Source organism: Periophthalmus magnuspinnatus, chromosome 19 (genome assembly GCF_009829125.3).
Source record: "Periophthalmus magnuspinnatus isolate fPerMag1 chromosome 19, fPerMag1.2.pri, whole genome shotgun sequence".
Lineage (NCBI taxonomy): Eukaryota > Metazoa > Chordata > Actinopteri > Gobiiformes > Gobiidae > Periophthalmus > Periophthalmus magnuspinnatus.
In genome coordinates this window covers 9,589,403-9,605,214 of record NC_047144.1, presented here as the reverse complement: position 1 = coordinate 9,605,214, position 15,812 = coordinate 9,589,403, and the positions used below count along the sequence as shown (strand labels likewise).

The window sequence follows — 15,812 nt, the reverse complement described above, 5'->3', positions numbered from 1 at the left end:
AGGATGAATTATTTTTAAATGTTGGTAGGTCACTGCATAGTTTGAGCTATGACGTATAGCTGTTTAATCAACTAAATATTTTTACAAGCAAAACTACTTAAAATGGTTTGAAAATGTAGTGCAAATTCCATCAAAGACAAAGATGTCATTCTTAGAGCTTAAGTACATTTAATTGTTGTTGAGATGTAAGAAGTAAACCATATAAAAAGACAAGGATCCTGCCTGACCTTTCACAGACTCAAGGACTGGTCATAAAAGTCACAGACCTGCTCCTCACTGTGTTCATAGAGCAGGCACACACACCATACACTTGAATTATAAACACACAAAGACAAATTTCTCCCAAAATAGAAAAACATACTTTCATAATATTAAATAAATTGTTAAAAGGTGCAAAACTATTGAGTCAGACAGTGACAAGCTTCACTCAGAATGTACCTTTATGCTAACAGTGTGGATGTAGGTGCGTCACAGCTGCACAGGCCTGAAACAGGCGCTCACAATTTCTCAGAATTAATTTGTGCACCTCTGCAAACATCTAAATATTTTGGCCACAGAAAAGCTAAATTTGAGTTAATGTGCAAGACAAACATTTTTTAATAATTAAAAAAAAGAAAATATTTTGTTAGTTTAAGACAAGGTGAAATTAATAAACTGTCATTTACATCAGCATTGACTGCCTGCGTGTTGCTTTTTAAACAATATTGAGAAATGACCAGTTTAAATGTACAGAAGATTTGAGATGAATGTAACATGTAACCCCACTTTTCAAGGGACACAGATGTGCTGGGGGTCAGGGCAGTCTATAGGGTCGGACTCAGAGGAATGTGACTGACTCTTTCCCCCTCACTTGGTGCTATTGTGCTACAGTCCTGGGGCTTCAGACAGTGAGCTGTGTATGATGCTGCAGATGGATTTGACCCCTGGATCCTGAAGGATGGAGCGGTGGTCCCCCTCGATCACATGCACGGATACAGGGCCGTCACACACCTAGAACACACAATGCCACTCATAACCAACAGAGTAAATGTAATAAAATAATTTATACATGGCAGTTATTTTTGAAACTGCTTCATGTGTAAAACTAACTGTTGAAACAAAGTTTGTGGCTTTAAATGTCCTCATTACATGCTTGAGGTGTTTTCTTACTTCATGAAGCTTATAGTCTGCTCCCAGACTCTGCTCATACTGGCTGCTGGTTTCAGCCCGCAATAACACTATCCTGCCGTGAAACTTGGTGGTGGGAATGTAACTGTCGGCAGCCTTGAGTTTGTAGTAGAAAGCGGTAGCACCAAAGTGCAAAGCGGCGTGGCTCAGGTCCCTGTGGCCGGAGGTAATGAGGTTCACAGCAGAAGTTACCCGTGCATCCAGGTTGGAGAGAGGCAGCAGAGTCTCCACCAACTGACAAAACAATTTATAATGTGTTACAACTAAGATACATACATACAATATGTACATAAATTGTAATGCAATGGTATGGACGGTTTAAATACCTTATTGTATTCCATTCCAGTGAACTGCTGTATGAAGGCACACAGTGCCTCAGTTTCGGCCTCAGACTCTTTGTCTGGGGTAAGTTTGGCTCTGTAGCTCTGAGGAATAAAATAATAAAATATAAAACACTTCATCATTATTGTTATCTGCAATGTTTTTTTGTATAAGTATTAGGCCTGACCTGTGTGTAAGCTGCTACATAGGAGTGTGAGCCATCCAGCAAAAAAAGACACTCCACAGGGGAGCCCTGTGCCTGCATCTGACAGCACATTTCAAAGGCTACACAGGCTCCAAATGAGTAACCGGCCAGTCGATACGGCCCCTCTGGCTGGAGTTGCTTCACACAGGACACGTAGTAGGCTGCCAGGGAATGAATGCTTTCCAGAGGGGCAGCTGGATATAAAAAAACACTATGAATGCATGAGCATTAAAAGAAAACACTATAGTGATATGAGCAATATACCAGTGGTGCACTGCAGGCCGTAGCAGGGAACGCTCAACTCAGTGGCCAGGGTCCTGAGAGCAGACACAGTGCCCTCAATGGGATGCACCAGGAACAAGGGCCGCTCCAGACTCTGCACTGAGTTTACTGCTGTCAGTGTGGGGCCCTCAGGGTCCACCAGCAGCCCGCTGATATCAGAGCCCAACACAGAGAGAAGCTCTCCCTTGGATGCATCAAGTACATCTGCAACATGGAAGACATGATGGATTATGGATTAACTCATATATATCATATTACAACTCATATTACAAAATATGAGTTATTGATTAAAATAAGGTAGTAGGAACTAAAGAAAGAAATTATACATCAACCTTTTTACACCCTAAACAATAAATACATATTTTAAGTATAGCACCAGTCACTGAGTAATTTTTTCATATTTTATATTTTATTCATAACACCTGTTTATCACTTTTTTCAAACTTTGAATCTAATTTTGAATCTGAAATGAATAGTTCAGCTGTTGTGCACCAATAAAAATTTGAGAAAAACCTTTTGCAGTGGACCCCTTGCTGTTAGCCAGCTCACGCAATTTGTTGATGGTCAAGCTGTCGGATGTCCCTCATGTTCATAACGAGATCATAATCTCGCTCTAGAGTCCTGACGAACCTCCACACCCATCAGAGAGTCCAGACCCAAGTCTGCCAAAGTGGCCTCTGCATTTAGGCTATTCACATCACGCACACCTAAAAACATGAAAGTGGTTAACAACCATTTCCACATTTCATTTCACCATACTTTAAATAGAGACATGGGTTCATACCCAGAATGTGTGCTACAGCCTCCACCATGTCAGTCTGGGCCCCAGACTCGCCTTTGACCACCATACGTTCTGCCAGCACAAAGCTGGACATGACTGGCTTTCTTAGGCACAGGAAACAGGTCCAGCACTTCTAAACAGGAGGTAATGCGCTGAGGCAGAGTGCCCCCAATCACTGTGTCATTGTCTCCCATGGTTTCCAGCACCACGCCCACATCCCCGATGGCCCCCCCACTGCACGGCTATGCCTGGCAGGCCATCTCTCTGCCGCTTTTCACACACACGCTCCATCGCAGAGTTAGCATAGCCGTAGTTACTTTGTTCCAGCATTACCACGTCCACAGCTCACAGAGGAGAAGACCACAAAGTAGCTTAGCTCTGGACAGCTTTTCCTTGTCAAGCTGAAACAAAAATAATGTGTTCCTATCAAACCACACACCAGCTTGGTTATATCATGTAGGAAAAGATCAAAATAGCATACCAGTCTAAGTTCAATGTTCCACCATATTTAGGTTTGTTGACCTCCATGAAGTGTTGAGGTGTTAGATTTTCCAACATACCATCTCTGAGAACCTGACAAATCAGAATGATAATGTGTACAGTCCCCCAGACCCTTAATTGTATATGTATAAATATCAATATATGCACATATATGTTATTACCATGGCGAGGTGGAAGACCCCTCCAACAGGACCTAGTCCCTGAGCCTCACTGATGAGCTGCTCAGTTCCTTTGAGGGTGGAGACGTCACTCGTTGACACCAGCACATCCACGCCCTGAGCCCTCCACTCCTGCACCCGCTTCATCTGGTACCCTGCACCCAGATCAAAGAGCATTTAAACAGAATCTTAAGTTTGTCACCTATACAACAGCTTATCCTTTGGTATTAGAGTATTTGTGGTCTGTGTGGTCTTACCGTTGCGAATGCCTGATCTGGAAGTCAGAACTATTTTGCGGGCCCCTCTTTCCATGAGCCACTGAGCCAGCTCTAGTCCAAAGCCCCCTAGGCCCCCAGGTGATGATGTATGAATGGGAAGGGGGGCAAAATGTTTCGGCAGATAGCTGGAAGAGTTTAGGGGGGGGCTGACTAAGGAATCCTGTTTCCTCACGAATCTGGATTTTTAAAAAAAAGAAAAAAAGTAGCATATTTTAATAAATGGTTTGATTTGTACATGCTCACTATTGAAAGTTGAATAATACATTTAAAGTTTTACTTAAAGCATCAGAATAAAACTGTATATTAGTTCATTTATGTGTAACTTTTCAATGACTTTACCTTGAGCAGTACTTTGCCGATGTGCTTGCCCTGGGCCATGAATCTGAAAGCCTGCTCCACTTCTTCCTTTCAAATACAGTTGTTTTTAGGAGGTTTTACTACACCTCCCAGAATCCCCTCCTGCAGCAACTGAGACACCTCTTCCCACTCAGGGTTGCCTTCCTCAAACAGTGCATCCAGCAGGATGCCATGGAAGGCCACATTCTTCAGGAACACAGCCATACCTGAAGGACATTTACCCACTTAGCACATCACAAATAATATATTAATGTTTGGAAAGTGTCCATGTTAGGAGTTTTGTTTTTAATTATATACAGCGTCCATTTCCATCTCTTAATATCCGTTTGCATCAACATAAGCCAGTTCCGTTTGTATCTGTACAAACCTAAGGGGGAGTTGTTAGACAGGTCGTATTTCCCGATCTCCAGGAAGCGTCCATGGCGAGCAGGCAGCGTACACTGGCCTGCAGCTTTTCCTCTGCCAGAGAGTTCAGCACCACATTCACACCCTGAGGCATACAAGACAAAATCCAGTCCAAGTCCTGCAGGAGGAACAGATCTGAAGCATAAAGGAACAATAGCACTCACCTTTGCCCTTTGTGTGGAGGAGAACGTGCTGCTCAAATGATGCATCTCTAGAATTGGCAAAAGACTCATTGGAGAGCTCTGGAAACCGCTGTTGTAAGTAGGCCTGTTTCTCTGCTGAGCCTACACACAAAATTTTACATCCCATGATCTTAAGACTCAAGTGACAAATTCCCATACCCCTAGCATTCATCACTCTTATTATGACAGACATATTCTTACCAACTGTGGTGAAGACTTTGCACTTCTGGCTCAGTGCTATGGCAATGGCTGCTTGTCCGACCCCCCCGGAACCGGAGTGGATCAGAACACTCTCTCCATGCCGCAATCTGCCTCTCACCACCAGGGAATAGTACGCTGTGGCATACACCACGGGCACAGAGGCTGCCTGCTCCAGAGTCCTGCCAGGAAATTAGGTCTAATGGTGAGTATGATAATGGTAGTATAATGCTTCCAAAATACTGCAGATGTATAAGGATCAGTTTGTCTGATATGTTGAATAAGACTGGGACCAGTTCTCATGTTGCTGCATGTTTCCACTGAGCCTAATAAATGTTTACCAGTTTGACGGAACACTCCAGAGGAACCGTTTGTCTGCGCTCACACAGGTTGCCAAGCCATTTGCTGGGAGCAGGCCCATAACTCTCTGACCATTTTGGTCTCGACCTGAGAACTCCATCCCTAGCAGGCACTGTTGAAGGGCTGCATCACCTACATACATCCAAATAAACGACTGGTTGGTCATTGCTATTCCTTCTGCATGTACCTCTTAATGTTAATAGAGAGAAAGACAAAAAAACAGTAAGGCTGTACCTGGAATGGCGTCCGGAGGCAGTTTTCCTGTGGCTAACATGATATCTCTGAAGTTCAGAGAGCTGTAGAAGACGCAGCACAGCTCTGAGTTTGGGTTGGTGGATTTAAAATGCTTGAGGGGAGAGGCAATCCAGCGTAGAGAGGACAGGTCCCCTCGTGTCAGCACGTTCACATAGGCTTGTTGTGTCTGCTCCTCTCTCAGGGCTTAAGAAACACACACCTATTAGACTCAATGTGACTACAAATATAGGCTCACAGCACAGGTAAGTACCATTGGTGAGGAGCTGGTGTCGGAAAGCCCCCCACTTGCCATCTCTCCACACATTCATCACAAGGTCTTTAGAAAACAGCGACTGCATTTCTTTTTCAGATGGAACAAGGCTCGGTAGCAGGGATGAGTCATCCAGATTTGATATGAAAGCACAGCTGCAGAAGGGAAGTAAATAGGACCACTGTCGGACATTTGAACATTGAAATATATAATAATGTTCATTAATATAAACATACCGGATGCGATTGCCACCAGGTTCCTGGCGCAGGCAGTTGACTAGTCCCACCACACCACAGTGAGGCTGAGAGGCAGTAAGCCAAATGGGGCAGTCCGAGGGCACAGATAGCAGAGACTGTAGAGACATTAGCTTGGTTAGATAACTGTGCATATGATGAGCGTTGAACAAAATGGCTCATCTAAAGGAACATACTTTAAGACTTTCCACCCAATTGTAGGATAAATCATCCACGGATAGAAGTACAGGCTCTAGAGTTGGGATGCGATGACGACAGAGGAACAGAGCAGAACCATAACAGGATGTCCAGACACTGACCAGGTCCAGAGAGGCCTCCAGAATACACCTTTCCCACTCAGCCTGCAAAACACCAGTAAGAATGAAAAGATCTTGATGTTTTATATTATAGATCCAAATAAATTAACCTGATTTTCAGAAAATGTATTTTATCAGGTCCACAACAGTACTGAATTAAACATAAAACCCTAAAAAACACTAACCTGTGAAACAAGTCCGGGCAGGGCCCCACTGTTGGTATTTCTATAGAGAAAGGCCAGGATCTCCCCCAGGGTTCCCCCCTTTAGTAGCACATGCAGCAGGAGAAACCCCCCGACTCTGGTCCCAGAAGCAAGGTTTGATACAAGCTGCTCTGGTTTACTCTGCAAAAGGCCCCAATGATTACAGAGCAGAAGGTCCGCAGTCCCCGCAGTGGCCCCCAGAGCGGGGCTTGTACGAGGGTCCCACTGCGCTGAGCCCAGCCCCAGCTCCTCCAGAGTGTCAGTGAAGGGGTTCAGGAGTTCAGTGTGCACCGCAGTGGCAGTGTACTCCACTTGTAACATGGGCTCAATGTTGAGAAGGGATAATGCATGGGGAAATAGATGTCCCTCATCAGAGAAATGCCTAAACACAGCAACAGAAAAAGTCAGAACCACGTATTAAAGGTAAAAAGGTATCAGTTTGCATAACCAGTTGAATTATCGTGGTCACTGACCTCAATCACCCTGAGTTTGCCAGGCCTACTGTTCTCCAGAGCAGTGTCCAGGCAGTGTCTGAAGGCAATGTCCCTCAGCAGGCCTTGGATCAGTGGGTCATGGAGCAGACAGGACCTCTCCCGCTCCACCAGCTGCTGCATCTCAGACTCTAGGTTCCCATTTAGCTCTAGAGCACACAGAAGGGCTAGCAGCCGGTGGCAGGCCCCCTTCAGAGGGCACAGGGCCTGGGTATGGGGCTGACTGGCACACCCTCTACTCCTGGCACATCAGGGTCACACCGTGAGGTTTCAACTTCAATTGCAGATTCTGGATCAACCCTGAACACAGATATCTAATGATGACCATACCTAATAACTAAAATGTTGCCAAAATAATTTCTAATTAATCAGCTGGAATTTTTACCAGCCACATACCTTTGCAGAGATTCATCTTTTCTGACAGGTGTTCGTTCTCTTTCAAGCACTCTCTATTCATGTAGGGGACAAAGCAGAAATCTTCCAGAGTGGGAGCGCTTTGCTGCTGCTGTCGACGAGGGGCAACTGTAGCATGAAGCCCACTGATCTGGACTCCACAGCCACAACCACATCCACACAGTGATCTACACTGATGCCCACAGCTGTGTCTAGGGTAAAAATTGTAATTATTTTATGTTGGATCTTAACATAAAAGGCACCTTAGAAAAGTGTAGGATTTATATTTCAGAAAAAATTAATGAACATATTTTTTTTAGCATGTACATGTTACTGAATGCTAGGATCGTCATTGCAATTAAGGAGATTTGTTTAGCTTTGTTCTTTTTTCAGGTAAGGATGATTAATGGTATTCACCAATTGGCCATTCACTGCCATTAATGAGGTTGAATGTCTATAATAATTCTGTAGTCACAGGCATCATCAAGACACTATGAGATTCAGCACTAACCCTGTTTATTATCTGTGTATTGCCACTGCTTCTCCATGTGGGCTTGTGGGTCGATTTGGACGGAGCGGATCCTAGTGGGGAGGCGCAGGCTGCGCCCAGGCAGACCCAGTACAATCATCTGTAACATGGTGTCCAGGAAGACCACCCAGTTCCCGGTCCACTGCAGCGCTCCCCTGTCCCCTGACAATCACAGTTCACATTTAACACGGTAAGTTATAATACGCAGTAACCACACCATTTAATCTATTTTTTATCCAGGTCCATCACAACCGAAATGCTGTACAAGATGTAAACTTTGGACATATCTCTAATGACTTGATAAAATCTACCTGCAATGTTTGACTCTAAAATTCCTTGGAAGGTCTTTCCGTAGTCATAGCCACGCAATCTGAGCTCTTTGTAAATGTCTGGAGCCTTCAGCTTCAGTTTGGGGTCACTCTCAATGTCGTTGGCTGACATTATGTGGTGACCCAGTGACTGAATCTCAGTGTCCTCTGGAAGCTTCACTTTGCCTAGAAATAAAAAGATGACATTTACCATGCCCAAAGACAGAGGCCTTGAATGAGCTCTAAACTAAACTGCATACCGCTAACTGTCAGGTTTCCATTCTCTGAGACTTCAAATGTGTGAGTGGCGGCATGAGACGCACCTCTAGCTGCACAGAACCTAAGAGGACAAACTACATCAGCATCAAACGGGAAGACATGGGAAGTCAGCCCCCTTTGGTGTCTTATTTTCTCACCATTTCGGGGAAGAATAGTGGCTCTGTGGATGGCCACATCCTCAAATATGACAGGTGTGGTGTCTAGAACCATTCCCAAGCTTTTGACCAAGGTTCGCCAGGCTAAGACCAGGTAACCTGTTGCTGGGAACAGGACTCTGCCATCAATGCAGTGGCCAAGCAAGTAGTGGTCAGGAGACTCAGGGTTTATGTCTGCTTAGTAAAAAGAAAACATTAATAAATAAACTAAATTTATAACAAAAAAAGTAAAAATAAAATAATTTTGCTTCTCATTCAAGAGCCTTCGTACATTCTGAAGTTATACACTTTGAAGTTAAACATTTTAAATTAGATTTTTTTAAGACATTACCAATGTTAAAAATAATTGCAGAACTGGATGCTCCAGAGCTAAAGGAAAAGTCTGCAGCCTTAGGAACATCCCACGTTTGGGCATGATCCCACTCCACCAGAGGTGAGAGGAGAGGTGTCCCGACCGGCACGGGGTAGGGGGTATGTGGGCTCAGCTTGTTACAGTCCACATTGATCCTGTACCATGGAGAGAACATTTCAACATATGGACAAAGAAATATAACAACAACATGCAGTCCTTAAGTCATTAAAATGGTGACCAACCCGCTCATGTAAACCTTGCCAATGCTGGAGAGAAAGAAGTCCAGGTTATTGACGTGGCCTCGTTTCATCAATGGAATGATGGAGCAGGTGTGTTTGAGACTGCGCTTTAGGATAGCCTGTGTGCGCATAAACATGCTTTTGTCAATAAAAACATCTCAACATGATAATCCACTCAAACAATAAGTGGGCAAAAGATATATTTTTTCATGGAATACAGCTCTATCATGATTAATTATTTATGTTTTGTTGTAAAACAATAATGCAAAATTAAAAGAAAGAAATCAAAGTGAAATGTCTTTTCAGGAGTGCTGTACCTGCAGTAGAGCGTGAGGAGCAATCTCCAGCACCACTGCATCCTCTGGCACCAGGCTCAGCCCCTCCTGGAAAAGCACTGGGCTCACCAAGTTATTCACATGGTACTCTGCTGAGCTGGACAGGGCCAGAGGAGAGTCCCAGGCAGACTGAGGGATACTGGTGCTGATCCAGCGAGGAGAGCGTGGCCGTGGCTGTCTGATCACCTACACAAACACAACCCAGAGTCAAAATAACCACGGACAGTAACATAAAACAGAACTATATGTTAAGGGTCTCAACCTTCTTTAGAGCAGCCAGGAGAGCCGGAGCTATAGTTGCCATGAAGTATGAATGGAAGGCTACACCAGCACTGCGCACTTCTTTAGCAAACACTCCTTTGTCTTTGAGCTCCTGGACAAACTGGTGGACTGCATCCTAATAACACACAGTGCATGTTTAACAACAGATTTCAAAGCTTAGTGTTATGTTAAATCTACAGAAGCATGAACCTGGGGCCCAGAGATTGTGACCGTGTCCTCAGCATTGTGACAAGCCGGAACCACTCCCTGCGGACACTGAGCCTTACACTCCTCCCATGTCAGCCCTACAATACACAGACAATATTACACAGGTCTGCTGCTGAACAATTCCCAGGGATAATGTAGTGGATGTCGGTTGAAAATGAACAAACCTACCCACAGCAGCCATGCCTCCAGGGGGTAAGCTGGCCTCTTTGATACAGCGCCCCCTCCAGTATGCAGCCAGAACAGCTTCTTCCTGACTGAGGGAGCCATCTGCATAGCCACAGGCCAATTCTCCCACAGAGTGACCAACAATACCATCAGGCTGCAAGCCAATCTTTTTCAACATGTCAATCTGAGCAATCTACAAAAATAGACAAATTGTTAAAAAAAATATATATATATATACACACTCAATAAGAATTGTCATTCCCTAATGTACACAACATGAGCCAGTGGTGAATCTTGGTGAAACTACCACAGTTCTTTTGTACCTGAATAGCTGCGAGACCCACAAAGGCATGGATCGTGTCTTCAAAAGTGTCCTCTGTGGCTTCCATGAGCATCTGCGATATGACCAGTCCTGTGTCCTTTAAGGCTTCGTCTGATCGCAGGATGGAAGCTCTGAAGTCGGGCAGCTGCATGAGACTTTGGCCCATCCCAGCCCACTGGGTCCCCATACCTGCAACAGGGGGGCATATTTTACATAAGAGTACTAAGAGACTTGTGAATAAAATGCTGTACAATTATAGATAAAATACTAAAGCTTAGTACAGTTTAAGAAATATCCATTTTAACCATAAGTTAAAACCACAAGTAACTGAACAAATAAAGCAGTCAAAAAAACTTCAACAGTGACCATCAAGCTCACAGTTTCATAAATAAACAATGCTCTGTAGTACTAAGATGGTACCTGAGCAGATGTACCAGATTGGGCGGGGGGCAGATTGCGCTGCCTGGACCTCGCTGATGTTTGGCTCAGAGCCCAGTACAGTGTAGCCTCTGAAGGCCATCCCAGGCACCATGGAAATATCTGTGAGTAAAGACAAGAAGCTGTGGTCCTCAAAGTGCTGCTGGGCTTTCTGCAGCAGGACCCTGACAGACCCCTCTGTGCGACCACAGGCAGGAACAACTCGAGCCACACTCTTCACACTCTCTGTTCTTCTACAGTCGTTTGGACGAAGGATCACATGGACATTTGAACCTCCAAACCCAAATGAGTTGATTCCCACAATTCCACCTTTGACCGGAATCGGATGGTCCACGACTCGGACTCTCCCGTCTGTGAGAGCTGGAATGTCAGGGTTAGGATTGGAATAGTGTAGATTTGGAGCCCATACTCCTCTCTCCAAAGATAGCACCACCTGCACATAAAGCATCACAAAAATCAGAATATTCATAACAAGGCCATAAGAGTCAAAGTACAATGAATAAAGTTGAGCAAGCGTACCTTTGCCAGAGCAGCTAAACCTGAGGCAGGTTCAGGATGGCCCATGTTGGACTTGGTGGAGCCTATGAGCAAAGGTTCTGTTCTTTTCTCACAGAATACACCAACAATGCCATTCACTTCTTGTGGGTCACCAACCTATAATAAGATTCTATTACAATATACAGTATGCCTATTCCCTAATTTGAAATTTGAAAAGAGTAACAGAAAACAGAAGTTCATGGTATGTTATGTAAAATATATGAGTTTAAGACGTTTGGTATTGTGGAGACAGCATGCATATACATTACCTTGGTGCCAGTGCCATGAGCCTCTATGTACTCCACTTGATCTGGATGAATCTCAGCCTCTTCATACAGAGTGCTCACCAGCCTCTTCTGCATTTGCCCTGAAGGGAACGTCACCCCTGAACCAGGCCAAAGACATCAGTTCATGTTTAAATGTCTGCCCCCATCCCCCAGTTGTTGCTCACAGACCCAGCACTTACCCTGCTCTTTGTATCCATCTGTGTTGTTTCCAGCATTTACCACTGTGGCATAGATTCTCTTTGCCACTGAGCGCTTGGTTAGCAACACAACTACAGCTGCTTCTGAACGACAGTATCCATTTCCTGTTAGCGAGAAAAATTGCTTTAATATCAACCACTATATAGCCATTCTTTAGCATAATCATTAATAAAACTTAAAATAATGGCTTATTTCACTGGATTCTGTGTTTAGACTGGGCATAACAATTAATCTGGACCTGGTAATTTATAGAGGGGATCCAAAAAATTTAACATATTTGACATATTGCTTTTACATACAGATTTTTAATGTAGTGTGAAAGTGCTAATGAGTGAAGAAGCTATGCACAGTTTTATTTACCTGAGGCATCAAAGGACTTGCAGGTCCCTTCTGCACTAAGCATGCCCAGCTTCATGAACTGAACTGAGGTGTTGGGTTTGAGCAGCAGATTGACTCCTCCGACTAGTGCTGCATCACATTGGCCCAGGCGAATGGCGTGGAAGGCATTTTCCAATGCCAATAAACTGGAGGAGCAAGCTGTGTCTATGGCTGTGCTTGGACCTTAGGAAGACAGAAAAGGTGAGCCTGGTGTTGACTGCTGTGAAATATTAAACACATTATAGCCTGTACCGCTGAAGTCAAAGAAGTAGGAGAGTCTGTTAGCCAGCATGGCACGCTGGCAGCCGGTCATGCTGTAGCCCAACAGCTCCTCTGGGTCTTTGCTAAAGGCCTCTCCTGCCTCCGAACCACTCACCCCGATGTACACCCCTGTCTTAGTGCCCCGCAGTGAGGCCGGGTTCAGCCCTGTTAGCATCAGATCAGACATTTGTTTAGCTGTACAAAAAATCTGTACAAAAAAGTTAACAAAACACTTTATAAATTAACTACATTTTATCAGGTGAAGCAGTTGACAATTTATCAATGGCAAAGCAATAAAAGAAATTTTTCAGGTGCTGGAGTGAACTGTATGTTAAACTGAGGTGGAATATTGTGGAATATTACCTGCATCTATAATGGCCTCATAGGCCACTTCCAGCATTAAACGCAGCTGTGGGTCCATGGTATTGGCCTGTTTGGGGTGAACTCCAAAAAACACTGCATCAAAGTGGCTGATGTCTTTCAGTTTGCCATTTCTCCGTGGTAGGCCATACAAACCTATATGAGAACAAACCAGGTCAGGTTTAAATGTGGTATTAATGAGCTACAAGCACAATTTCAAATTTTAGCTAGACCAGAGCAAGTTCAGGTGAGAGTCTGATGTCAGGTATTTCAGGAGTCTTAATAAAAGCTCTATAGTTATTTTAGAATATCTTGCCTGGGGAGACCCTGTGAATCACTGCATTTCACAGGAATATGTGGAGATGTGTTCTGACCTGGTTCCCAACGTCTGTTGTCCTCGGTGACCATGTCCACTCTGCCCAGCAGATTTTCCCAAAACTCCTCCAGGTTGTTTGACTCAGGCAGACGGCCTGATATCCCAGATATAACAATATCCTCCATCTAACATTGAAACAAGAAATAATCATCTCAGCTCTGGTTTGTTCATTGATAAAACAAAACAATAATACAAATAAGTAGTCAAGATGGCATGATCAAAAATTATAGATAAGACAACTTTAATAAAACTTTACTGATCCCACACTGGGTATACTCCAGAGACTTGTCCAATAGATGTGAGGATTTCAAATAAATATGGAAGTGGATAGAAATATGATGACATATCTTTATTGAAAGTTAGACACATCAGAGGTCATATATGGACATGATGTTGGGGGCACAAAAGCTAGAGTTTATTTGGTGAGAAAAATCTACAGGTTCAACACAATATTTCTCCTCAATAATATCTGAAGTAATGCATTCAATGCAACATAATAGCACAGATGCCCTCCCTGTGGCAGACTGACAAAGAGTAAAGGATATGGCTATCAATGTTTATACAAATTCTAAAAATTCACATATGGAATAGTTAACACTGTGACAACAGTCCTGCCTTAAGGATATTCATCAGGGACAGAACAAAAGGTGAATGGTACTATGGAGCTGTAAAGAATAATCACACACCACATAGCAATGGGAGGGATTGTATCTAACAACTGAACAACACATTTGTCAAATGTAATACTTTTGATGTTCAATATGGTAAAAAGGTGAGACTGACACTTAGGTGTGTCTCTTCATCCACATTTCAGGCTATTGACTCTTCTAATAAAAAAAAAATTAAAAAATGGCTATATGGAATGTTTTTCCTATATTTATTTGCAATTTTAACCTTCACTCTGGGGTGTAGAAGCAGAATTCGTTGAAGTACAGAAAGAAATCCACAGAACAATACAGTTAGACTGAGTCATGATGAGGCTGATACCTGGACAGAGAACAGGAGCGTCCGGATTCAGGGCCCTGGCACAGCCCTGGCACAGGCCTAGCACAGCTTTAATTCGCCAGAATCTCACTATATCTTCCAGATATAGTCAGATTTTGTCAACTCATAGTGAAATGTGCTTCTCAAGATTTTACTTTGTTTTCTCAAAGTCAAACAAAGATAATTCATGTTTCTCTCCAGCACAACCCCTCACCATAAGATCACACATGACAAGATGTGGCTTGTCACTGAGGTGCACTGCCATCAATCTGACACGCTCTAATTAAGCATTCCTCATGGGGACATAGGAATAGGCTTTACAGTTGTATCCCAGCAGGGGCTCTTGGGTGATGCTTTACTTTTTTTCTTCAAATGATTCATGGTATTAGAATTATTACTGGCAAATGTGTCACAAAGCCAGCTAAACAGAAGGAACAAATAATATTTTCTGGTACTGTGAATCTTATCTCTTATCTAACGGGTGTGACCGGTCTCTATCTCCATCTGTAAGTAATCAGACAGTGGCTTCGAGGCTATTCATCCACTCCGCACAAATATGAAGCACAGTACACAACGGCTTATGTACTTACTGTGATTGTAGCCGGTATCCTGTTGTTCAAGTTATTTTAGTTCCCTGTTGGCATGTGATCTGGCATGTCCCTTAAGTTGGTTTGGAGGCGATCACGGGGACGGTCCGTGATAACGCAGTCTGGAGATTGACGTCAGCCTCGGTGCCTCATTGAATGGGTTCTTCTCTGGAGATTTTAAATGTGCAAGTCTAGTCTGGGCCACGCCACATGGGCTGACAGCTTGGCTCGGCAGCGCAGTCCAATGAGAGCAGAGGCAGGGCTTTTGGATGCAGAGGCCGTCCCTGATTCGCTGCCTGCGCCTGTAGTCCGAGAGCGGAAAGGAAGCGTTTTGACAAGGGGTTACTATAGTTCAAGTGTACTACAGTATGGACGGACCTGTGAGTTGTCTTTTAACATGTATCGCTTTCACATGATACATTCAGGACCTAAGTTTTGTAGCAAGTGTTATTACGCATGCTAAAAGAACGTTAAATCTTAATTTATGAAGGTAATTTTACAAAATATGCCTTTCATTAAACCTACCCGAATATTTATACCCCGCAATGTTTACATGGATTGCACATTTAGATAAACTCATGAAAACAGTCACCAGTATTGCGTAACTTTACCTTGAAAAAGTGCAGCAGGCACACGTGTTATGGCAATGTGCTTCACCCTGACTGACAGCCGACTGGGCCAATCACAGAGCAGGGGTGTGCGCGATGGTCCAATGACAGGGCGAGGTTTCTTTGCTGTGTGTAAGGTGATTAAGAGGCGGGGTTCAGTAAAGATGGCTGGGTTACTCTGGTTCATGTGCGCTTCCTACTGACCTACTGAAGCGCAGACTGATAATTGGTCTTGACCTGTCCTCAAATCTGGTGAGGCAAGAACATATAGCGTGACAAAAAAAAAAA

The 15,812-nt window shown here is 43.8% G+C and overlaps 1 protein-coding gene across 1 annotated transcript; it reads right to left on the bottom strand.

Moving 5' to 3' along the window:
- Positions 1 to 148: 148 nt before the first annotated feature.
- On the bottom strand, positions 149 to 15,204 carry fasn (fatty acid synthase). The gene is given in 52 exon segments (XM_055229532.1): positions 149 to 990; positions 1,150 to 1,401; positions 1,494 to 1,592; positions 1,676 to 1,887; positions 1,958 to 2,179; positions 2,489 to 2,543; positions 2,545 to 2,595; positions 2,597 to 2,682; positions 2,760 to 2,874; positions 2,876 to 2,986; positions 2,988 to 3,077; positions 3,079 to 3,157; positions 3,238 to 3,329; positions 3,419 to 3,570; positions 3,673 to 3,769; positions 3,771 to 3,869; positions 4,033 to 4,256; positions 4,418 to 4,480; positions 4,483 to 4,540; positions 4,621 to 4,739; positions 4,839 to 5,017; positions 5,177 to 5,327; positions 5,430 to 5,633; positions 5,701 to 5,855; positions 5,937 to 6,052; positions 6,131 to 6,295; positions 6,436 to 6,830; positions 6,923 to 7,121; positions 7,123 to 7,244; positions 7,341 to 7,499; positions 7,502 to 7,543; positions 7,849 to 8,028; positions 8,178 to 8,360; positions 8,435 to 8,485; positions 8,488 to 8,514; positions 8,591 to 8,782; positions 8,940 to 9,115; positions 9,203 to 9,318; positions 9,517 to 9,720; positions 9,797 to 9,931; positions 10,006 to 10,100; positions 10,192 to 10,381; positions 10,512 to 10,699; positions 10,931 to 11,381; positions 11,468 to 11,602; positions 11,755 to 11,870; positions 11,952 to 12,074; positions 12,331 to 12,531; positions 12,601 to 12,774; positions 12,973 to 13,125; positions 13,344 to 13,470; positions 14,920 to 15,204. Coding segments are annotated over 51 exon segments (7,506 nt in total). The 5' UTR covers positions 14,920 to 15,204; the 3' UTR covers positions 149 to 864.
- Positions 15,205 to 15,812: the final 608 nt, after the last annotated feature.